This window comes from Anguilla rostrata, chromosome 6 (assembly GCF_018555375.3).
Source record: "Anguilla rostrata isolate EN2019 chromosome 6, ASM1855537v3, whole genome shotgun sequence".
Classification (NCBI taxonomy): Eukaryota; Metazoa; Chordata; class Actinopteri; order Anguilliformes; family Anguillidae; genus Anguilla; species Anguilla rostrata.
This window is the reverse complement of record NC_057938.1, coordinates 49513846-49539455: the sequence shown is the minus strand read 5'-3', so window position 1 is coordinate 49539455 and position 25610 is coordinate 49513846. Positions and strand designations below refer to the sequence as shown.

The 25610-nt window shown below is 43.1% G+C and overlaps 1 protein-coding gene across 1 annotated transcript; it reads left to right on the top strand.

Annotated features, from left to right (window-relative positions):
* The first annotated feature begins 1113 nt into the window (after window positions 1-1113).
* On the top strand, window positions 1114-25610 carry vsnl1a (visinin-like 1a). The gene is made up of 4 exons (XM_064340302.1): window positions 1114-1447; window positions 7163-7332; window positions 22521-22736; window positions 23253-25610. Exons 2-4 carry the CDS (start codon window positions 7171-7173, stop codon window positions 23448-23450), a joined length of 576 nt encoding a protein of 191 aa, XP_064196372.1. The 5' UTR covers window positions 1114-1447; window positions 7163-7170; the 3' UTR covers window positions 23451-25610.

Genomic DNA, 25610 nt, shown 5'->3' with positions numbered 1-25610 from the left:
CGTGTTATGAGAGACGTAGTTAGACTAGCTAGTTAAGGGTTCTGTGCAGTTTTTCAGGCCAAAAGTAGCTAGGCTACCAAAATAAACCTCAGTCGCTTCGTTACTTCAGTCAGTTAAGTGGGCTAACGTTAGCTATCTAGTTAAATAGTGAAAAGCTCGGTTTTTGAAGTCCAAGCTCATTTCAGAAGTAAAGAATGTATATTTGCTGACACAAATATTCCACATTTCTGTATAGACTAAATGTAATGTAAGCACCTACCTCCTCGAACTAAATTAGCTAAATCCTCTTAGCGAAATCTGTGGTGTAGTTTTCTTTAGCTATTTTTTTGATGAACGAGCTAATGCGATTGTGGCGCGTAATGCCAGTAGCGCGTGCTAGCTGACCGTACAGAGTGAAATAGTTAAGAATGCCTTACATTACAAACTTTTGATTGGAAAACGGAAAGTTAATTTAAGTGATATATTTGTGCATGCTCGTTGGCAACAATTTTTGTACCTGCCAGGTTGTCTTAGGTTCGTAGGTTCAAAGGAGATGCCAAGCATTCTATCCTAAGAAAATCCAAAGGCCTCGCGAATTTGGGGCAGTAGACCTGGAAAGTTAACATTTCTCACTTTCTCTTGTCTGAATGAGGGCACTATAATTAATTACAAGAAACGGTGATTAAATATAAATAAATATAGGATTGTCCTTAGATATTTTAGACCCTGGGCAGGCTATCTGAATATCAATACAATAGCACTGATATTTACCATTATTGCACTCCTGGATGTAAAAAGACAGAAACACGAGAACTGGTGTTTAAACATATTTTCTTAACACGGTATTTACTTTCTGAATAATCAACGTCTACATTATTCACTGAGCTGCTACAACTGCATATTGCTTTCTATTTTGATCATATTTTTATTTTAATATCCCGATTTGGATGTTTTAGATATTCATACACTGACAAATCCCACCGTCAGGATTTTCCTGCAGTGGGTTCCCTCAAAGATTGACCATAAGCATTGTACCCGAAACGGCACGTTTAACCCATTCAGGTCTAGATGCTGATGTAATGTTATTTCTAGGCTTTGAAGTGCTAGGTGCATAGAAGGAGGCGGATTCCCTTCCCTCGCGCAAACTCAAAGAACAGCACAGTCGAGCAACAGCGGTCCTCTGCAAAAGACAACCACTGTGTGAAATAAATTTGTGATGCACACAGTACGCCGCCGAGCTGCATTGTATCTCTAGCGTCACATAGCTCCGAGACTAGACTGTGATCGGTCCCATCTGCATCTCCGGAGCTGCATTTACGATTTTTTTTTTCTAATCTAATTTCGCGTTACCTCAAGAAAACCTCACTGTAGAGGTGTACATATTCGAGTGCATTTCAACAGCGCGTTTACTTTAATAATCGCCCCAAAGAAAAGATCGGACGAGCAGAAGCTTTGCTTTCTCGTTAAGGTAAGACGTTTATCTTTATACTTAAGAGAAGTGCGGGGTATTTTCCCTTGTGGCGCGATGCTTTTTATAGGGTACTAAGAGGAGTGTATATTTCTACCTATTAGATTACTGAAAAAATCAAATGGCAGTTCATCGAAGAAAATAAAGTAAAAGGTCTTCGCATTAAGCCTTACACCATGCTTCTTTGAACAGCGTTATCCTTTATGGTTGCAGACTTTTAAAAACTGATTTATCTGTATTAAGAATGCATGTCATTGAGTAAGCAAGCTACGCGGCTGCAACATTATTTTCATTATTACAGCTTGGTGTTGTATGCAGAATATTTAAGATATAATTTAAGATATCGTTTAAATTTCGGTACATCTTCAGTACGTATATGAAAGCAACATACAAGTTTCTATTTTTGTTTTTCAAATGGCAAAAGGCTGTTAATGAGGAAGGAGAAATTCCTGATGGGTTTTAATTTTCTAATTCCATTGCAAGCCGTTTGCACTGACAATGCATCCTATTTTTCGAGAAGCGATGTGCATGATAAAAGTATAGAAAAGAAAAGAAAAATGAATGGCTGTCTTCCTGCTCGACGAAAATATTTGCTGTGGGGTACTTCAGTAAACGATACAAACATGACTACAGGGAAGCTGGCAGATTTCTGCGGTCGCAATGTTGCTGCTATGATGCTACTCTGACGCTGGCACGTCGGTATGCTGTATGCAACATCGACCAGTTATTTAAAAATAATAATATGATAATGTCTGAAAAAACTGATGGAGTAAATGAAATACGACTACATTTAGCCTATTTCTTTGGCTCGAATTGTATGGCTTCTTCAAACGCAAACAAGCTAAGTTTAGGGGGATTTTATATTGAGATTGGTAGGATTACAAACATTTTGCTTTTGAAAATCCTTTGGTAGGACTAGTCTTTCAATTGTAACATAAACTCTGGCGTCTCTTAAAGTGGGCTATGTCGCGTGTTTTATTTCGTAAGATTCTGGTTCAAGGCAATTCACTTTGTTCTTGTTGACTCTCAAGGTCACCCCCCGCTGGAAAATGACGGAAAACGGACATTCGGCGCTGTTACATAATGCGCCAAACGATTCGAATCATCTTTAACATTGCAGTGTGTGCTTGTTCATTTGCAGGTTAACGAGTCAACATGGTATGATGTTACACACTGAAATATATTATGATTATTGTGTTGTTGTATGTTGACCCATCGATCAATTGTTGATTGATCTGTGTTGATACAGAGGGTTGGCTTTGACTAACGTTTTGGAATTCATTCAGTTTTAATGTTCAGTGAATCTGACAAAATAACAGTCATTTTCCCCACAGAATTGATTTAAATGTCGTGTTCATAGATATCGAATTATTTGTGAACACATTATATGAATATTGCCACAGCTGTTGATGAAAATAAGGAGCTGGCCCTGTAAGACTTCGAATTTAACACTTCAGACGTCATTTGATCACACAGCATTCTATGATGGCTCACGTGTCCGGAATGCAGTAAGTAGGTTCCTGCAGGGCAAGAAAGGACTGTTTAGGCGTAGTTTTAGCATTGCACCAATGTGTCTGTCTTTAATCCATGGTACAGAAAAATACAGGGTTAAAAAAAACCAAGACACACTGACAGACAAACACGTAAACACACACACACACACACACACACACAATGTATTGAGCACTTGCTGTATAAAATATTTATTTAAATAAAAATTGAATAGTGTTGTTTGCCCTGAGATTGTATCAGCTTTTATCAATTGAGCATGGGCAGATGTGACAACACTACAGCATTCCGTAAGGAAAAATTGAAACACTTCAGTAGATTGAGCACATGCTGCAATCACAAGGAATAGCAAGACCAGTTGTGCATCTTATAGTGGTCCATTTCTGGGTGGGACATTTTCCTTATTGAGAAATATATACCGTCTTTTTTGAATAGGAACAGTGTAAAGATAGAAACAATGTAATTTTGTGGCTGGAAATGTTTTAAGTATAATGCGCAGTTGCAGATTTAAGGAAGTAATGCCAATCAGAATAAACATTAAATTTGGATAATTATCATTCATTGCTTTTGCTTTCAGTGTTTGCATTCATGCATACATTATTTGCAGACTCATCCTGAATGATCTGTTCAGGGATTTTTTTTTTGTTTGTTTTTATTTTGTGACGGATGCGTGGTTTTGTATTGCAACGTAACATGCTAAAGCTCTTTGGTCTAGACATGACATCATTCAAGAATCCAGTGAAAAGACCCTTTCCATCGTAAGACAGCTTTCTTGTCAGTTGCACAGGTTGTATTTATTGATCCCCACGAGGGTCGCAGTGGCTATCAATCAAATTACGGTGAATCTCCCTCACGTATCCCCTGTAATAACATTGAACGTGTCATCTGCTTCTTTAAATCAGAGTTCAAAAGCTTTTGGCGTATGCAGGTCATTTGACACATTCATTATTTAATATTCATTATTTATCTTTGTGGTAGCTTTAAAAAAAAAAAAAAATCTGTTGTTTTTTTTTCTCTTTTCTTTTTGGCAGTCATGTGAGTGGTGCTGTGTGTGTGTGTGTGTGTCTGCAGGGATGCTGGGTGAAATTCCTGGGCCTGCGACAAAAGTATATTATTACATTATTCCCGGGCCCAGGATAATAATATTTACCGCAAGTTCACAAACCATTGGCCCTCCCCTCCTCCAGGGCCCGTGACAAAGTACCCAGTTGTCTCCCCCCCCTGCCCTGTGTGTGTGTGTGTGTGGGTTACCCCCTTGGTTGGAGGGATATGTGGTGTTATGCACTGTAGAGAATATCAGCGCATAAGTGCAGGGGAGGCGGGAAAGTTTAAGTGATTAATTTGAGCTGCTATGACCACCAGGGTCAACTCACTTGGAGCAGAGACTCGTATTGGCGTGCGCAAATCATTCTTGTTATGGAGACAGCTGTGACGTGCTGTACCTTGCCAGCTAGCGAGCATTATAATGCATAATAGGCAATTATCCTGTCCCCGTATAGGCAAGTAATGATTTGGTAACTCATAACGGTTGTTATGTAGGCTATTTGGATAGTTGCTTATAAGACCGTACATACGTAAAGACCAAGTCTTTCAGTCCAGTCGGTTCTGAAGCTCAGTGATGAATTGTATTTTACAACAACGGGCATATTGCTGGAATTTTTTATTCCACTATGATGCTGTGACATATACAGTCTTGGCCATGTAGAATAGTTTTCCACAATCTTTGTCTTTCAGGGAAATCTGAGCCATCTTCTAGAGTTATTTTATTATATGTATACGTGTGCTATCTGACCTAATGATGCTTTTGAATGACAAAGACATTCTCATTCTCTATAGGCTAATAGCTATAACCAGTATATTTGGTGCAATTTAAATTAGGCACTATGGTGATCATAGTGGATCAAAATGGTTCTTGTCTGTTCATCTGCTTGTTTACAGGGATGTTGTTATTTTTAAGTGAATTATATTATGATTTGGGAGCGTACACTGGTCTAGCTAGCAGGCAAGTGGGTGGTTGAGGGTGAAGTGCTGAATCGTTTAGCATTCTGCCCAATTTGCTACTGAGACTTGTTAAACCTTTAAGGTGTGAGATCACAAGTGTGTTATTAGAATGTTAAGAACATTCTAATGCTGATGTAGCAGTGACTGCTGGTGATTGAAAACAATGGAGTTCTAGAACATTGACTTAGAATTTTGAAAAAAAACATTCCAAAAAGCATACAAAAGGGTTATGGGAGATATTTTGAATTGTAAGCCCAATTCAGTCTGCAGGTGAATGTGATTTTGTGCAGTTAGTGCATATCTACCATTTCAGCTTAGCCATGCCAGTCAGCCTGTTCCATCCCACCTTAATGAATTTGATATTGAAAATATTTGTTGTTGATATTTACAGAAGAGGTCATTTGGTAATTACATTCGGCTGATTAGTTTTGAATGAGCTGCCAGTTTCCCTACAGTATTGCAAGCAGCAAGACTTTGGTGGACGTTACTCATGTATGGCCATTTTACCTAGAGGCTCAAGGCTTCTTGATGATACTAGTCTTCATGAGTCATTGGCAACAAAATGTGGAACAGTGAAAATAATACGATATAGGCTAAGAGGCACAAAACTAGAAAAAATGTCCTATTATAGTCCAGATATGGTTGTTCATTTAAGAAATTAGGTTTACTCAAACAACTTAGTTGGTTTTACACATTATGAATAGACTTTATTTTTAAATGGTAATTAGCTGTTGTGTAAATCCTACAACTGGACAGAAAAATTGATTTTCTTCTGCAATAATAGTGGCTGTGGAAATAAAGACAATTATGCATGCGAAACACAACAGACCGCATGCATTAAACTCTGTGGTATCCAGCAGTCATTATTTAAAAAGATTTCCACGTCTCACCACCTCTGTGTATGCGGTAAGCAGGGTTCCATGGTGTCCACCAATAGTACTGATGTAAATATGGTAATGAAAGCAGGGGGTGAGCCACATACGATCTACCCACTGTATCTGTTTTCTCTGTTAAAATAGCTGAATTACTGTCCAATCATAAAAAATAAACAAAACACTTTCATGCTATAGCCTGGAGATTTGGAAATTGCCTATTAATGTGAATATGCACCCACATGTTGTCTTAATCTTTTCCTATTTTAGGAAAAGTTCAGACATGAACAAAACATGCAGCCCTGAACTAGGCTAATCGAATTGCAACTTCAGAAAATTGGGATATAATTGGTGAACATCTTAGCGCTGTAAATGGTGGCTACGTTGAACGCTTTTCCATTTTCATATGTATGCAGTGAATTGGAAAGGCATTAGTATTCTGGAAACTACAAATTATCTTTTTTTTCGGTAATGGCAAACCCCTTTCCTCGTCCATTTAGCGCATTGCAATTGCTTTTAATGGTAGTGCCAAAAACCAGTTATTGAAATATTCAGCCATCTGACCGGGAGAAAACATTTTTCAATCTTTCTGTCATCTGTCATTGGATGCCTTGAGAATTGCCTTGCATATTCAGAAAAACATAATCATTAAAATGGAAATGAATAAACGTTTCAATACTTTAACAAAAAAAGAACATTTGTTAATAATGTTATCGTTACTCTGAGTCGGCCATTAAAGCAAGCAGTAAAAGTGCTGCTTCACATTGGAGAAATCCCTCGGCAGGCATTCTCATCTTCACCAAATTTATCAGGAACCCACCCACAAAGGTGTAGACCTGCAGACAGCACTTTATACCCTAAGATCAGCAGGTATTTCTGGTGCTAATGGCAGAACGATTAATTAATCCCTCTCCCTGCCAGTAATCTGGTGTGGGATTGCAGGCCAAGCAACTTTAAGTGCAGAAATTGTCTGGCTGAAGCTTTTCGCCGTTTCCTGAAGTTACCAGGATGCAGACACTTAAGTGCTTAGCTGTGCATTAACAACGAAGTGCATATCTAACTTACCCACAAATACAATAGAACTATGAGACACAGTATAACTGACAACTGTATTACTGTCAAAGAAGAACGGAGCAAATAAACAAAGCATTTCTGTGTAATGTAACAGTAATCTGAGTCCTCCAGAGATCTTATTACATATTTTTACACTTCGTTTTTGATCAACATTTTCCCGAGGTTTCCCTGGGATACGCTCGTGCTTTATTTTCGACTTCTTTCTGAGGAACTCCTGCGCTTTCTGTGTCCCCTCTCTCTCTCCCTCTCCCTCTCGCAGCCGAAACAATGGGGAAACAGAACAGCAAGCTGACCCCCGAAGTCATGGAGGACCTGGTGAAGAGCACGGAGTTTAACGAGCACGAGCTCAAGCAGTGGTACAAGGGCTTCCTGAAGGACTGCCCGAGCGGCCGCCTCAACCTCGACGAGTTCCAGCAGCTCTACGTCAAGGTGGGTGTAGCGTGCCGGGCCCCGCCCACTGGCGGGGGGGGGTGGGGTGGGGTGGGGGGGGATTGGGGAGTGGGGGGGGTTCCCCAGTCAGGAGGAGGTGTGACGCCGCCCAGGTGTGCTTCGCCCATGGAATGTGTGACCGTGTCTACCTGTGCTGAGAGGAGTGATAAGTGAGCTCGGGTCACGCTGTGATTTGGGGGGCAACCCCCGGATTTAATTCCTTTCCCTTTTTTGATGTTCGATAATAAGTAGCGCGATTAGCCGCTCAAATAAGCACCGCCGTGAAATGTCACACAAATGTTGGGAAATGTTCACAGCTGTGAGATTATTGCATAACCATACGCCACTCAGGGACTGCGGTGGCAAAATGGCGGAGAACGTATGCAAATGTTTGGCCACATTAAAATGACATTACCCTCCCCAAACCCCCCCCCCCCCCCCCTGCCCCCACTGCTTGGCATTTCGAGAGAGCAGAACGGGGTTTTTGCGAGAAAAGCCGCCGTCACAAGGTACACACGGGGATTTCGAGTACCGGCCACAAATCCTCTGCCAATGTTTTCTGATGTTTTTCGAATTTGGGGCTTCCTCCACGCAGTTGTTTGATTTGCAAACCTACCAATAAGCTCAGTTACTGTAATTACACCCACCAGGTCCCATTTAAGTGTTTATTACCCTCGTTTGCAAGTTGTAATCTGCAGCTCCAGCATTCTAACTGAACGGGGTGGGGTGATTAGCAAAACACCCAGACTCAAGGAGCAAAATTGACGATGCCGGCTCAGAATATTTAGTCGACTGTTACTCAACGAGTACGTATATTCCTAAAGCTTTTGTGAAGCGTGCCCTGTCACCTTCATTACCCTTCATTGCAAAATATCTTTGTGTATCACAGATAAGGCTCACTGCATACATTTTGATGAGATGGTTGTATTGTGTGACGTTTATGTGTTCCGTCACATTTGAGAATGTTGCAAAGTGCAACATGAGTTCTTTCATATTTCAAAATAATTCTTAATGAATGATATAGAACGGTAGTACGGTAACTTTTGTTGCTCACCTGCAAGGTATGGAATTAACACCAGCCACAAGTCAAATGCAGGTGTAATTTTGGTTGCGGCTGGTATGATTTGTGGCCCCAGCGTTGTGGCTGGTAAAATGTTGAAAATGACTGGCGATTTTTAGAATCTACAAGCCAGTGGATTAAAAAATTTGATTTTGTGTGTGTCTTGCGTGAAGTGAATCCTGCATGGAACCGAAGCCTCTGTTCTCCTGGAAGCACAAGGAGCGCAGGAGCACTTTAATGCACTGCAGCCAAGATGTCTGCTGCTGTTGGTGGGAAAAAAAATCCACTCCGTTCCTGACGCAGGCTGAAACCGTCTCGGGAAACTGGTACCGCTGAACCACCCGGGCTCTTATTGGTGCGCTGCGTTGTGCGTCGTGTTCCCAGGCAACGCGCACTTTTATTAAAATCCCAAAAGCAGAGATAACGGGGACGGAGAGACAGAATGGGAGGCCTCGCATTCGCTGAATAGTTTTTTTTTTTTTTTTTTGCGAGTGAGTAGTGTTAGTGATGCCTTTGGCACAGACACTGTGCAGTGATGGGTAGAGTGGGGGGCGATGGGTGGGTGGGGGGTGTAGCGGTGTTGTGTGTCCTCAGTCAGTATCTGTGTGGTGGCCGTGGAGAGCGTTTCACTGCCCCCTTTCCACAGGCTTGTTTGCTCAAGCGCCCCCACTACACCTGCACGTATTGACCGGTGGATTAGGTAGTCTCCCCCCCTTTCTGCTGACCGAAGAGTTGAGTACAACGCTGCAGCTCCTCCGTTGTTTGTGTTTTGATGGTGTGAGAACGTGAGGAAAAACACGGACTCGTCTTCATCTGTGCCTCGCACTGCAACGCCAAAAGACCAGATGGTTATTTGGTAATTAATTTTCTGTACTTTTTAGCAGCACCAGTGGCTATTTATTTAATAATTTCTTCGTTTGTTTATTTATTAATTTTTTTGTGACAGGTTTTTTGGCATCTGTTGTGCGGAGGAAAAGGGTGTGGGGAGGTGTGTTTCTCCTGCTCCAGTTTCTATGTTGTGCACTTTGAACACACGCGGAAATGATTTTCAATAATGGGTTTTCACAGTAAATCTGCACTTGGATCAATTGAATGGATATTGGATAAGCTTGTGTCATTGCACAGCAGTTGTCAGTGAACTGAAAACACGCTCCTGTTTCTTTTTAATTATATTGACTTTCGGAGCGTTTGACGCAGTGGGCGAGTCCACGTCAATCAGGCGTGTAATCGAGTGAAGCCAACAGGAAGTACCCTGAATGGAGGAAGTGCCACTGTGCACCCGAGAGAGAACCGTGTCAAATAAATGACCTTTCAGGAGGTTACACTACACAGGCGTGGTAATGAAGTGCATGTGTTACATAAGATCAAGATCCATTTGTAACGTGAACCAAAAAAAAAAAAATGCTAGAAATATTAGGATCTACTGAATGTAAATGATTTGATGTTATCGAATCTCATTATTTGACTTTCGGGCCTCTTATCTTCAGAGTTATTAATAAACAGTGTTTCCTCTCTGCGTTTTGCTATATGGGTGCAAAATGTCATTTAAACCAATATGATGAAATGTGGATTTATTGGGAGAAAATGACTGAAATCAGATAGAACTGGGGGAGAGGAACCTCCAGGATTGTACCTCTTTTCTCAGTGACATTCCTCAATCCGACACCGGCGCTTTACCTCAGTGTTCGCGGGAAACCTCCAGAGTCACATTTCTCCACACTAAACGGTTTGAGAACGAGGTTTTAACGGTAACGGCTCGCCTCAAATTGAAGTGGCGTAGTTTTCGGAAGCGGTGACGCCATCAGTCAGCCAAACGGCTGACCTGTCGGTGGGCGTTTGATTGTTTTGAACCTTGTTTTCACTGACGCAGGGGCGTCAACAGCAAACTGTAACGGCGAGACGTGCGTCAGGGTTCTGTTTGCAGCGGCTATTGTGCTCCCCACGTCAGAGGAGCACTAAACCACATATGCCACTGCCGTCTTTAACACGTTTTATTTATTTATTTATTTAGTTTGTTTGTTTGTTTTACCATGGAACATGAGCACTGACTGTGTATGACTCATCTCTTACTTTTAAAATGTCCTCAATGCACTTCACCACAGAGTTTGTGTGAATACATCTGCGCTTGGTTATGATGTGGAACTGGAGCCGTGCAGTGCAGTTGCCCGTCGTGCGGAGTCGTGAGGTGCAGTTGCCCGTCGTGCGGAGTCGTGAGGTGCCTGAGCTTGCGTCGTTTCAGCCGCGGTTTTTCACGGGGGTCGGGTGCTAAAAAAACGGCATCGATCTCGCTGCGGGCCTCGGGCATTTCGCGCGGTGGAAGTGCGCGGCACTGCGGAACCTCTGGGTCGTGAGGGAGCGGGCGTTACCGTGGCTACGGTCCCGTGCCGGATCGCCGGCCGCACGTGGGGCCCTGACCCAGATCGATCCGGCGGACGGCATTGCGGCATCTGGCGCGGCGAAGAAAAAGGGCGGGAAAAAAGTGTGAGGCCGAGAGCTGCTTTTAATTCTCCCCCAAAAGCGCTCTGTGGATCAAACACTGAATACAGTCTTTTCATTGGCTGGATATACAGAATATATTTTTAAAATCCCAAACAGAAAGTTAAAAAGGCAAATGTAGGGCATGTTGTCTGTGAATCAAAGAGATGACCACATTTTTTGGGGGATTTTCAAGCAGTGTCCTGACATCAGGTGACTCTCCCTCCACCCCCCCCCAACCCCCCGAATGTGGAGAGAGGAGCTTTTTTTAATGGGAATTTGGAACAGGTCGGGGCATCTCAGGGGATCAGACGATTTAAGCCGTGATGTTTTTTTAAGCCGGCGGAACGCGGTGTTGGTGGCCCTTGGTTACCGCCGCTGCCCGTGCGTGCGCTGAGAGGCGCGCGCCGCGACCTAGCGACTCGCTAACGAAGCCCTGAAACTGCCGCACGCCCCCTCACGCCCCCCACGCTGACTTTTCCGCACCCACGGGTCTGTGAGGCCCCGGTCCCGGTTCTGAAAATAGAGGCCGGTCGTATAAAAGAAAGCTTATCTTTCCAACTTTCTTTTTTATATAGAGCCAGGGGGAGAACGAAGGCTGATGAGTCATTTTGGCAGGATTTGTGCGCTTACATGGTTTTTATGGGTCGTGTTTTGGTGGGGGGGCAGGTTTAGGGCAAGGATACAGATGTGTACTTGAGAGAGGGAGAGAGTGAGGGAGTGGGAGGGAGGGAGAGAGGGCGAGAAAGAGGGAGGGAGGGAGCGAGGGAGAGAGACGGAGGAGGAACGAAATAGGTCCTGCAAAGAGAGATTAACTGTACCCTATGTAAGAATGCATGAAGATGGACAATATGTAGTCGGGTCCCGGCAGAGTCGTTTATAAAAGACTAAGTCTAAGTGAGCTTTTTAAATGGTCGAAGACTCACTGTGGTTCACGCTGAGGGAAAAACGTACCAATGTCACACAAGGTTGTCTTTTCAACAGAAATAAATTGCTCTCCGGCGATCAATAGCAGCCCATCTCATTCACGGATGATGGCGCCTGATAAGTCACCCCTTTCTCTAATGGCTGTTTCTTAGGGAAAGGAGCTTGCCGTGGTTCCTCACGGTAACTCACGTTTTAAGTAGCGGGCGTGACTGAATGTGGCCATAACCCTTTAGGGGAGCTCTCGTGTCCTCTTCCCTTCCAACGCTTTCCAGGAAGGTCTCTGTGAATTAAACCCACGGGGGATTCATAAATATCACAGAGGGTTACATGTTCTTTACAAGGCTGTCTTCTTTTGTCAGGCTGTTTTTTTTTGTTTTGTTTTTTTGCAGCGATGTGTCGCTTAGCAGCTGCAAATAACCAACAAGGTAACCTCAATGTTGACTGGCCCGAGGGGGAAACTGGCTTTCTCTCAATAGCAATGACAAGGCTGTCCCTTTACCATACAGGAGGCATTGGGAAGGATAGGGGATATTAACCCTTTGAAGAGTAGGTTTTTTGGAATGGTTTTTTTCTTTCCTTTTTTTTCAAAATTCTAAGTCAGTGTTCTAGAACTCCACTGCTTTCAGTTACCAGTAGTGATTGTTACATCAGCAATAGAATGTTCAGTTAAGAACACTCTAAGCACACGTTTGTGATGTCACACACACACACGCTCCCCCTTAAAGGGGACAAATGGTCTCTCCGTGACCTGAAGCGGTGGAAGGACTGTGAGGGTTTCCGGTGATCAACCCTGGTCCCCTCCCGCTCAAGGTCAGCTCAAGGTCCTGCGTCGTTCCACTGGGCCCACGTCGGTCTCAAGCCATATCCATTGTGCAAAATTGATTGTATATCTTTTTTTTTTTTGGCAAATTTGTAAAACCATTGTTATTGGAGAAATGCAACATAAACGGTGTTTCAACATGAGCAAAATTATAGCTGTACTAGCCATAGCAAATTATTACATTTAGATTATTTTGCTGAGCTTAAGTAAATTTTTTATGAATAATGAAAAGAATGCATTATTTTAAAATATGCTTTACATATTTGGTATAGGTAGTCACTATTCAGCTTGACTAGACAGAAGCAGAAAAAGCAGAACTTTATATTTCTTGGATATCTTTCCAATGAAAAATAAAGTTTTTCGGGATGATTCGGTCAAGGGGGAAAATACAGAATAATGGGGAAATAGGGAACGGCAGGACGTACTAATTGACTGAAAAAGACCTGGCATGTATAGCGAGGCAGTTTAAGAGACAGCATTGTGGCAAATGGCTGCCATTTTACAGACTACCTGGATTTAGGGGATTAAATCCTGTCGCTGTGTGAATCGGAAAACTGACACAGTGGGTGACTGAGGTCTCTGAATATGGAGGGATGAGTGATTTCTGTTTCGTGTGCCGTGAGTAGGATTCCCGAGTTAGCTGGATATCTGCGTCGAGTAAAAACCACGGAACAGCTCTTTTTTTGGAGATTTTGGAGGGTTCCCGGTTGTACAACGTGCAGTCATCCGGCTAAATTCGGAAAGCCTGCTTTGTGAAACAGGGCCCTGGGCTACTCCAGAACTACTCGTCTGCAGGCAAAATGCTGAGTCAGAGATGCCCTGTGCTCCAGGCGTGATTCCCCGTGCCATATCTACCAATAGCCCCCTCTGCTGGTGGAGAAGTGCAGCAGCTCTTCAACATTTTACAGCAGGCTGTACATTCAGTCGTATGAATGCACTTAATTTGTTTGAATCTTTTATGTGAGTATGTGCAGCTTATAGCCTAAATCTACATATTATGTGAAACAATATTTTACTCCTACAATTATTTACTCTTGCTATTCATTTCAGTACAATTTTCAGCTCACATTTTCAGAGTAAAATCCTATCATAAAATGACAACAAAAAACTAAACTTAACTTATTATTTAACTGTTATATGTTCAATGCCACTTCCTTTCTCTTTTAGAATCATTCATTAAAGAATCAGTCTTTTGTAATAACCAACGAAAAACATGAAAAAACAAACAATATTTTCATGCATTCATTTCATTCTATGGAGACAGAATCAGCAATCACATTTTATTGCGTAGGTGGGCCCTGTAGAATTTATAGCAATGTAATAGGCTAGGTTGTGCATTTATCAATTGTGAGTCAATTTTACCTGTGTGTGCTCAACCATTAGTGCTAATTTCACATACTTCAACATCATAATTACTTGTTTTTGTTGTTATATTTTTGGATTTATTTTTCCGTGTGTGTGTGGGCGTGTGCTTTTATGTGTCATTTACATTGCGGACAATTAAAAAACAGAGGTCTCTGCCTTAATCTGTCCATCCCACCAGGGTTAGCGAGCTGTTCATTTATCTTTGGTTTAGAGCTTGTTCTCTGTTTACCAATTCCACAGACATTTTTGGGTTTCTTTTTTTTTTGTGCAGTCAGTCCGTGGCGTAGGGGTAGACGAGACATGACATGTGTTTCGTTCCCCTACCTGCGGGGTGGCACAGTGGTGCAGTGGGTAGCAACGCTGCCCGGAAGGTCCCGGGTTCGACTATGTGGGCTTCCTCCTGGTTCGTATTCAAGAACAGGCTAATTGGAGACTCTAAATGGCCTGTAGGTACGAGTGCGCGTGAGTGAGTGGTGTGCGCGCCCTGCAGTGTATTTGGCGACCTGCACAAGGGTGTATTCCTGCCTCCTTGCCCAGTGCATGCTGGGATAGGCTCCAGCCCACATGCGACCCTGACCAGGAGTAAGCGGGTTCGATAATGGATGGATGGAACTCTGCTGGCTCTGCTAGCTCTCTGGCCCATTGAGGCTTGGATGCTTCTTATGGCTCGGCCCCTATCGCTGTCAGTGTCCTAGCGATTATGCATGCGCATCAGGCTTTATACCCCTGGAGAACTGAGTGCATGAGAGCTGCACTTAGTAGTGCAGCCGTACCACCAGCAACTGTCCTGGCTCCTGTTTTTAAAAGACTGAAAAAATGCAATCTATGATCTCAAAATACATTTGTCATTTGGGTTACATAAAACACAAAGCTGTATTCATGAATTATTTATAACTAGCAGGAGGATGCAGAGAATGAATGTCTTTCATTGTCTGTTCCTGGAATGTATTCGAGGACAGTAAGCACCAAATACCTGCTGATGATGATGATGATGATTATGATGATGATGATGATGTAGTGTGTTTATATAGCATTTTTTTGCAACCTCAGAATACAGTGGAGGGAGGAAGTCACCGCCATTGTGTAGCACACATCTGGGTGATGCACGGCAGCCATTTTGTGCCAAAACAATTCATCACACATCAGCTGAAGAGGAGAGGGAGGCAATTATTTAGCCAATTAGCTCTGTGGCCAGATTGAGGGAACCAATTTGACAATTTGGCCAATACACGGAGGAATGCACTTTGCAATAAATACCGTGGGATTTTTCACCTTTTACTGTCGCATCCGATAGAGCTGCAATATTTATTTATCCAGTGGACAGGGGGTTTTTAAGACTACTCCAAAAACATGAATGTGCATATGCATTGTGTTGATTTGGACAAGTATTTACTGAAAGTAATTATGTAAATGAACACAGCTGCATTTTGCATATTGATTTGAATATTTCTGAATGTCAGAGCAAGAAATTGCTTTGGAAGAATGTGAGATATCAGCTCCAGATGTTACTATGAACAGGACTGATGGAATAAGCCAGGAGCCAGAAGTGAGCAAGTGCAACATGGGGGATCTGGATTGCAGGCGTGATTGTGATTGGTGCTGTTCCAGGTCGTCTTTCATCTCATCCAGTATCTCTGGGATTGCATGACTTGGAAGCTCATAAATTTAAATGTTTTGTTCTGACAGTTTTAAGAGGGAAATAATTACTCTTCCCATTCAACTATGAAATACGTCCTTCTAGCAAGAGTAAAGCAGACAGGACAGTGATGTCATGCTTAACCAAGGTCAACCCCCCAGGTGTTCGAAAACACATACAGCTGGGGAATGGAGCTGCCGCTACCACTAGCAGGCCGCCGTAGCACTAAATACCGGCGGAGTGGGGCACTGACGCTCAGTGGCGGTTTATTCGTTTATTTTATTTATTTATTTAATTATTTCGTTTGGATACTCTTGAGCTGTACCATCATCGACAGCTATTTTCCTGGTGTACACGCAAACAAAAAAACATTACAAGAAAGAAAGACATTACTTGTCAGTACAATATATCACATGCTTTTGCTATGTACAGTATAGACAAAGAACAATTGCATTTGATTTAGAAAGCACAACATGTGTGCGATGAATTATGGATTTTTACCCATTTTGATGGCTGCGGTACCATCTCATCCTGACCATGTAATGTGACAGGTGTTCGCTTGCTGGGTTAGTAAATCTAATCCTCACCTTTTTTTGTGTTCGCTTGGTTTGGACATTTGATAGCCTTGCAAGGGCACTCGATGCCCTGTGGTGATGCAAGGTGCTTGTGTTGCTGTGATACGTGTTCGCAGATTTAAACACTGCAATTAAACAGCTCTACTCCGACACCTCTCCATTTCCATATCGCTCTCTGCTTTTCGTTGAAACCCCCCCCCGGAGCGGCCATTTGTTGACGTACATTAATTTCAACCTTAACATAATGCTGCATCAGCGTCTGCTTTGAAAGTTTCCTCATCAGAAAAGTCATGTGTTTCAAAGTTACCAGCCGCACTGCACTTTGCAAACCGACACTTGGACTTGGAGGTTATTTACGATTATATAACAAATTAATGCTCTTCTGGCATTATATGCCTAGTGTGGACATCAAGCTCGTAGAACAGGCTTTTCAAAATGGGGGTCAATTTGAACTCCGTTTGCCTGTAATGTGGACACTGTGTCGGTACGTTTGCCGTTGGAACGACTCACCGGGCAGCGAAAGGGTCGATAACTAAGCGTAGCATTTCCCAAAAGTTCTAAAATGGAGGAAAAGGCGCTAAAAATACATGTGAGAGAGCTCTGTGCACCGCGGCCGTAGCTGATACCGTCCGACTAATGGGGTTTCCATCGGAGAAGACCAGCTCTGTGGGTGGAAAAAATGGTGTAGTGGAAAACATAGTGCACGATGGGGAGGGGGGCTGAGTATGGCTGGACTCCAGCAGGGGCATTATTGGCGGGCCGGAGGCGAGAGGAGAGGAGGGTGGGGGCAGAAAGAAGGGTGGGGGGTTTTGGGGGGGGTTGCGGGGGAGGGCCTGTAGTGAAGGACAAGCCGTTTGAAACCAGCTGTTAGCTCACGGCAAGGCGCTGCTGCCGTGGGAACCCCACCTGAGCGTGTGAAAGCAGAGGCGCAGCCAGAACTAGGTGGGTCGTGACACTGACAGGCAGCCCTAGGGATCATGGGAAATGAAGTCTTTGTGTCAAGAGGTTGTGAGCAAGAATAAATATGGCTTTGTCTTTTGTAACCGTGCACTTATTTGCATTGCTAATATCACCCTGACAAAGGGCATTGTACAGTGTGTTCTGTGTTCTCTTAAATATAATTAAAGGCATACTATCTTTTTCATATTTCATTATTTAAAGCCCCACATTCTTATGCATCTTACAGGATGGAAAATTATCTTATATCAATGTACTCTTGCGCCACTGTAAATTTCTTGGCTCACACTTAGTGCAGATATATACAGTATATTATTGCATAAATTGTTTTGCATTCTTTTACTAATGTATAGGCTAATTCCTTTTATTGGAGATGGGTTTTGATAAATTTTTTCATATGAATACATACTCAGAAAAATTTTTGGGGCAGTGGATGAACTTAATAATAGAAAATAAATCATTCTATATTACTAGTATATCCATCCATCCATCCATTCTGTTTATACTATTAATCTGTTTGCCAAATAAATAAATAATTGTTACTTTAGAGCGGTACAATTTGTATGAAAAATAAACCATGTCCAGCCAGAAGAAAAGTGTCCATTTCGACTGTGACGCTGATAGATGACTCCCATTAAGAGCGTGACTGTGTGGACACATTGAGTCCCTGTTAGAAGCAGAGCAGTGGCAGCTTGTGTACTGATTGCGGAGGTTTTTTATGCTCCGCTTAACGGTAGATGACTGGCGGGTTTTTGGCTTGGCGTCGTGCGTCACTCACCGGTTCAGCTCGCCAATTCCCTCTCTCTCTCGCTGCAGATGTGTCATGGTAGTGCAGGCCAGCCAGGACGTGGGTAACGGCTGCCTGCCAAGGTTCAGAGGTGTGGGTCTGCACAACGCTAGAATGAATGTGTTGAAAAAATAGTTGCACGCAATCATCCGGGTAATAATCAAGTCAATGCGCGTTGTTTTGGTTGTTGGGAAATCTTTTCTAAGCGAGTCGCCCTGGAATACAGAGATGTTCGTCATCGCTTTACCGTGTCATTTACTGCTAAAAAGGCTTTTGGCTTCCACATAGATAAGCTACATTGGAATAACGTTTGGCTTAGTTGTCACTTCAATTACACAGCAAAAGAACATCACAAATTGAGGATAAATTAAAAAAGGAGAGTAGTAGTCCTGGTTTTTTTTATTTATGACGCATGTAGTATTAATGTTTTTAAATGATCAGTTTGCCTTCAACTTTTTTGGAATGTTTTTTCTAAATTCTAAGTCTGTGTTCTAGAACTCCATTGCTGTAAATCACCAGTAGTGATTATGACATCAGCATTAGAATGTTCAGTTAAGAACACTCCAGTCACGTATTTATGATCTTACGCCTTGAAGGGTTAAAACGTGTGTAATGGAGGGCCGTGCTCAGCCATATGGAGCAGAAGGCCCTCTCTGTGAGAGAGTCAGTTTGAATTTGCGCACAGGGCGTCAGTTCTTCATTTACGCTTTGACCAGTTTTGCTGCCGGTTTGCGTTTCAAGGCACTTTAACCAAGATAATTCGCCCCATTCCGTGACGGGGAGCTCACGCGCTCTCCTTTAACTGCTAATTCATCGATTTGTCATGTCAGCCACAGTTTGGAAAGGACCCCAATCGAATTGGCAGTTAATTCACCCGCCCACATCAGCCCCGCCCCCCCATGGTCTTTTCAAGCTGTGAGTTCTGAATCAGTAATGTGTTAGAAAAGAGGGAGCGGTTTCGGGCTCCATTAACCCCACCCCTTATCGTGTCAGGCTGACACAATGGTTGACATGAGTCATCCAAATTGCTTACGTCAACATTTGACCTTTTTTTTTTTTGCCTCCACCGATCAAATTAACTGCCCCGTTCAATAAAGAGCTGAACATAGAATAGGGTTGTGTCTGTACTGGGTCAATATTGGGAATTGTGACATCCGAAGGTGTCAGTCAATCAATTTTTTCCATACCAGTAATCTGAACTGTGGTTATATACACATGTAAATAAATAATGAATCATGATGAGCTACCGTAATTATATGAAATTGTTAAATATACTGCACTTCATGTTCATGATGCAACATGAAAACAGGATTCTCACATACAGTATGCAGGCACTGACTTTAATGCCTGTGTTTCCCTGCTTTGATATTCTGTGGCCTTGTGTCTCAACCCTATGCATAAGAAATATGGTATTTCGCCTTTTTTCTGTTGTAATTCCAGTCCTCAGTAGCCTGGTGGTGGTTTAACACAGACATAGCAATTGACCAAATCAACTGACGGGATGTGAATTATGAAAATACATGATTGCTGTAGCCTTTTATAATTAAAATGGCAAAACATTGCTTTACATTTGACCTTACACTGTTCCTCTACCGTTATCGGTTTGTATGTGCATATAATATGAGTTTCACCTCCTCGCAGCCTCTCCACTGATTGGTTGGTTGTGGCCCTTGTGATTGTCTTCTTCTTCTGTGGTGAAGCGGGGTTTGCAGGGGTGAAGGCAGGCGTATAAAGCCAGCCTGTACAAACAAGGGCCTACCTTGCCAACAGCTAATTAACTGAAAATGTCTCTTCACGGTGCTTATTTTTATCTTAAATGTCAGTTATGAAATTGAATCAGGAAAAAAACTGAAGAAAAATAAAAAGATTAACGGCATCCCATCTGGCCTGTAAATTTATTCAGCGATTTTCTGAGGCATGGGCTAACGTTCGCGGGCAGGAGGACAGCAGAAGGTCACCTGTATTTTAAAAACGCTCGCTTTCAACCGGAAGGGTTCGAGGGGAACAGGGAGCCCACCCTGCCCTACTACAAACACCCCCACATCGATGTGTACCATTTGAACAGGAAAAGATATGGGGGTGAGGTTGTTGTCCTCTATGTGTGCACGCAACATCTGCTCAGAAAGACCTAAAATGTCTTAATTAGCGAGGCCTGCATTTGTGATCGCTCATCGCCACGTGTCTATCTGTCTGGGGGCGGGACTGTGGGCAGGACCGTGACTGGCGAGGGAATTCGGAGTCACTGGTCTCGAGGGGGGCGGGGGCCGACTGCTTGCGGGGAAATGAGGTGGCAGGTAAAGCGGAAAATTCTGCCTGTGTACGACTGTCAATCAAAGTGTTCTCCTAAGAAGCATGTGACATTTCTCTGTTTGTTTAAGAGGAAAAATATCACAGAGTTTCCGGATATAAATTCAGTAGCTGCGCCACAAAGACTTTTTTTGCCCAGGTAAGTCTTCATCAGGTAAAGTGTTTATGTTGAAACTGGCAAAGACCATGCATGTCTGTGTGGTTCAGCTATTAAAAGTACCTTGGGAGCAACCCAGTGAATGTCTTTGTGGTGAAAAGTCGGTGAAATGTCGTCTGGGCGTTCAGGTGAATACCTGGCTACAGGTTTTCTAGCCGACTAGGACGTAGCCAGGCTATATCCAGGTAAAACCTGAGCTATATTGGGGGCAACCATCTCTGTTTATGTGAAAACGTCTCTCAACCTAGATTTCCAACCCTCTAGACGTCTAGATTCTGGCTTTTGCTCACTGGGTTTAAACTGCTTGCAGGATTTTTATGTTTTTTATTCACCAGTGCTGACTTTTGTATGAGCGTAGTGGATGCTTTGATGGCAGATTAACTGTGATAAAGAAAGCATGTTTGGTGGGCAGGGATGAGCTCCTAATGACTGCTGGGAAACGTGACACTGAGAGAGACTTCTGGGAAATAAAAGAAAAGAGAAAATAAAAGAAAAGCTACTGCACATGAAGAGTTGTGCTTTATGGAAAAGCATCCTGCCCCCCCCATTTCACTTGAATTACCACCTCACTTGAAATGTTATGGGCCTTGATGTAAACAGTTCTTATTGAGATAGCCTTGCTCCATGTCATTTGTCATATTTGTTTTCACTGTGTGATGAGGAACATCGCAGAGATATATTTTCGGGCTCAGAAACACCTCAGTCACATCTCCGTTGCGTTTGACGGCCTGGGCGGAATCGCATTAGATCTCAGTCCGTCGCATGTAACCGCATGCAGTCGTCGCAGTTTATGCATGAGCGCGTGCTGCGGCTGCCTTTGGTGCCGGCGGCCAGGTGCGGTGCACGCGACGCCCGGACGCGGCGGCGCACTGGGAGCCCCGCGCGTGAGCAGGATGCTGTTTCCTCTGAAGGAAAGCCGCGAGGGATGCTGTTCCCTTCGAGCAGGAGGCTGTTCCCTCTGAAGGAAAGCTGAGCGGGATGCTGTTCCCTCCGAGCGTGAGGCTGTTCCCTCTTAAGGAAAGGCGCGCGTGATGCTGTTCCCTCCGAGCAGGAGGCTGTTCCCTGTGAAGGAAAGCCGCGTAGGATGCTGTTCCCTCCGAGCAGGAGGCTGTTCCCTGTGAAAGTAAGCCGCGCGGGATGCTGTTCCCTCCGAGCAGGAGGCTGTTCGCAGGGCTCGTGGCAGCCGCGCTCCCTCAGAAGAAAAATCCCAGTTCCGCATTGCAGACGAAGGGTGGGGGAGGGGAGAGGAGGGGGTGTGGGGGGGAGGGGGGTTTGATGTAGAATTCTGTGAGATACACGCACATAGATTATACAAACACACACTCACACACACAGACACACATGCACAAACACACATGAACACACACATACACTCACACACACACACACACACACACACACGTGCACACGCTCACACACACACCAGTTTTCGTTTGATCTCTGTACTTTCCTTTATCGTCGCTCCAGGTTACGCTCAGAAGTCAGACCGTTTTCAAGCTACACTTAATGCGCTATGTAAACTACTGTAGTGACAACATAAGGCAAAATCTTATTGATAAAATACATTAAAGTGCCATTATGCTCTGAAAAAAGACTGGTTGTAAGTTATAGTCACAGATTCCTCTTTAAATCCTCAGTGTTATTTGGTATATGAAAAATTAAATGATGGAAAATAGCAAGAGAATTAATCTATATCATGACTCAAACCACAGAAAATTACACAGAACGGTTCTCAAAGAATAGCCCACTTAATGTTCCTATTGTCCTTCTGACAAATTTCATGACACCACACAGGTGTCTTTTTATAAAAATGTATATAAAGTCATTATTAAAGGTTCTTTAGGCACAGCAACCACGTATTTGAACATTAGGGAAGAAAAAAAGAAGACATCATGATGACATCATGAATTTCAGCTTTTTTCTGCGGTGTCTGTTGTTGCTGACTACTTTGCTGTCCAAAAGATCCACTAAAACTCCAGTAAACGTTTGAATTTTGAGCCTAAACAGTCAAAATACCTGTGGTTGCCCATTACCTAAGCAGAGCATACTTTGGTTAAATGGATATGTTGTTTAGCCATACGTTGGTTTAAAAAAAAAATGCTTTTTTCATTTTCTGTTTCAGTTCTTCCCGTACGGCGACGCGTCAAAGTTTGCCCAGCACGCGTTCAGGACCTTCGACAAGAACGGCGACGGCACCATCGACTTCAGGGAGTTCATCTGCGCGCTCTCCATCACGTCCCGGGGCAGCTTCGAGCAGAAGCTCAACTGGGCCTTCAACATGTACGACCTGGACGGGGACGGCAAGATCACGCGGGTGGAGATGCTGGAGATCATCGAGGTACGAGAGTCGGAGGGGCCCTAAGATAACGTTCTTTACGTTGGTTTAGCGGACACAGGACCACGTCAGTAATAATGATTGAGGGAAATTATTTTTAAAAGCGCAATGACAATTGAACTTCTCATTAATCGTTACTTGGGATGTAGGTTTTTTCCTCTTTCATTAAGAGCATCGGCTAAATCCCTCAAATGTGAGCGTAAATAATAATCCCAGACAAAACGTTCTGAGTAGATGACCTATGCAAGAACGTTTAGGATAGGGGTGTCCAGTCTTATTCCGGTGTGGCTGCAAGTTTTTGTTTTAGTCCAGCGCTAAGACACCTGATTCTACTTATCAATGTCTTGATAGAAGACCATGATTAGTTAAATAGTTGAGTGTTGTAGTGCTGGGCTAAAACCAAAATGTGCACCCACACCGGCCCATTTCAGACGAGATCGGACACTGTGGTAGGAGCAAGAGTGGTCTTTCTCTTAACCGCCGACTTAAAACGTGGCTTTCGCCCCCGTGTCTGTGAAGGCGATTTACAAGATGGTGGGGACGGTGATCATGATGAAGATGAACGAGGACGGGCTGACGCCAGAGCAGCGGGTGGACAAGATCTTCAGCAAGATGGACAAGAACAACGACGACCAGATCTCGCTGGACGAGTTCAAAGAGGCGGCGAAGAGCGACCCTTCCATCGTACTCCTCCTCCAGTGTGACCTCCAGAAATGAGTGGGAGGGGGGAAAGTGTGGACACGCCCCCCCTCCCCCTCCCCCCCCCCCCCCACCCTGGACTGCACAGAAGATAAATGTTCCATTCAGTTTGCAGCTACTTCCACTGAAGAAAAAAAAAATGCTTGGACTACCTTTCAATGGATCCGCTTCTTGTGTTTGAAAACACTTGTGTGCATGAGAATGTCATTTGCTAAAGAATTTTACACACAAACACAACACAGACAGACAGACATGCAAACACACACACACACACGTATATAAAAACACACACACACACATATATATATAAATATAAATAAATATATATATATATATATATATAAACATATATATTAAATTAACGAAAAAACTGCCAAAATGTGAACAGTGTGCAACGTCATCTCCATTCAGTCTCACTCCACTGACGCTTGCGCATCAGTGATGTTGAACTACGCTAATATTTATTGTTCATGTTTACAGCGCTAGCTATGTGTTTCATATACCGAGTAATGTTAACCAAACCAAAATTCCCATGGTAACGTAACTGTTTCTAATAAGCCATTTATCCATTCTCCTGAGAAGAATTAGATCTCGATGGACAAAGAGATGGATCCTGATTCGTCCGCCTGTTCCTTCTTAATGTGCTTGTACTGATGGTGAATATAAATGTAGTTTATTTGCATGCCTCTAGGTCCCGCCTTAAAAATAATCTCTCCTCGTTTTGCATCCTATAAATTTAATCAAGACAAAGCCTTATCAAGGAAATGCAGTTAAAACTAGATATAAGAAAATAAAATAGGAAAGGTCATATTGCACTTGGTCCTTTATTAAGCAGTATTGTTGTATGGGATATATATTTGTGATTCGTTGAGCCATTTTTGACTGCTGTACCTGTGGGAGCATGTTTCCTTATAAATACTAGTATGTGTTGCTAAAATTATTGTAGCACCCCTCTTTAAAAATCTGTCACCTCACAAGCCCATGGCGATTTCTTGGATGAGGAGAATTAATTTTAATGTGGCAAATTTTAAATGGCAAAACCAGCAGTACGTCGTTTGGACGTAGTACCGGAATTACGTGTCCCGTATCCCATCGAAACACACGAGCAGCGAGCACCCGAGGACAAAGCTCGCCTCTAAAGCACTCCCAACAAGACACCTTCTGTTTGCAAATTGTCAGTCGGAACTTGTTGTTGCTTAGTAACAAAAACAAAACGCGGAATAATGTTTTTACCACGTGTAGTTTTACAATATGCCTTTCCTGCACCCCAATCAACACACAGGTTGCATATCACCAGGATGAACTCAGTAGAGATTTACTCCTTCGGGGTAGGAAGGAAGGGAGAGAGGAAGGGAGAGAGGCAGAAAGGGTAGGTTGGGCCACTCAACATTGTGCGAGACATCCATTGTTCTCACGCTCTGTTTTTTGTCCCTCCAGTTTCCAGTTGAACGTATAGCGCAGCGAGAAGGCCTTGCAAATGCGATTCCTTGTTCAGTGTTGCGAGCGCCAACCCCCTTAAGCCATGCATTGGTATGCATTTCGCATTTACAATGTACTGCATTCTTGTTTTTTATTTTTTTGTTTGTTTTTTTTTATTTTTTAATTCCCCTTCCACATCTTCACTTCATTAAAGAAAATTGTATATAGAGTCATTATTTTAAAAGGTGCAGTGTTCTCTACACAAGACGGCCACCGAGCACTGGCTTATGTCTCTAGGGCTTGATACACACTGTTCCATAACATACTGTGTCAGTGGATGGAAAAGCTTATCGCTGATTGATGTTATTTAAGAAAAGGTAAAGAAAAAAGTATCCTTTCTCATTACACTCACGGTTTTTGAGGCCGAACACATTGCTGCCCCACACGTTTAGGACAGTGTCTTCTTGCACAAAAAGCTCAGTCAGATTCAGTTACCACGGTATCAAGACCCAAACCCCAGGCTCTCAGTTCGTAATCAAAGCTTTACATTGATATCTCTCTGCCCAGTAATGTTTGTATCAAATATGAGTAACGTGTTCTTATCAACAAATACCCAGTTCTAACAACGGCAACTACTGAAGGTGTAAAGGATTTTTTTTTTTTTTTTTTTGTACATGTAGCATGTTTAGTCCCTCTGATGACACGGCTGCACTAGTCCTTGTGTTGTGGTTTAAACTAATAAAACATCTATGGGCTGTT

What these genes read in the sequence shown, in the direction of transcription:
- vsnl1a (XM_064340302.1), top strand. Translation starts at nt 7,171, where the DNA reads ATGGGGAAACAGAACAGCAAGCTGACCCCCGAAGTCATGGAGGACCTG. An exon ending in TCCAGCAGCTCTACGTCAAG is followed by an intron (nt 7,333 to 22,520) that starts GTGGGTGTAGCG and finishes TTTCTGTTTCAG; the next exon opens with TTCTTCCCGTACGGCGACGC. An exon ending in AGATGCTGGAGATCATCGAG is followed by an intron (nt 22,737 to 23,252) that starts GTACGAGAGTCG and finishes GTGTCTGTGAAG; the next exon opens with GCGATTTACAAGATGGTGGG.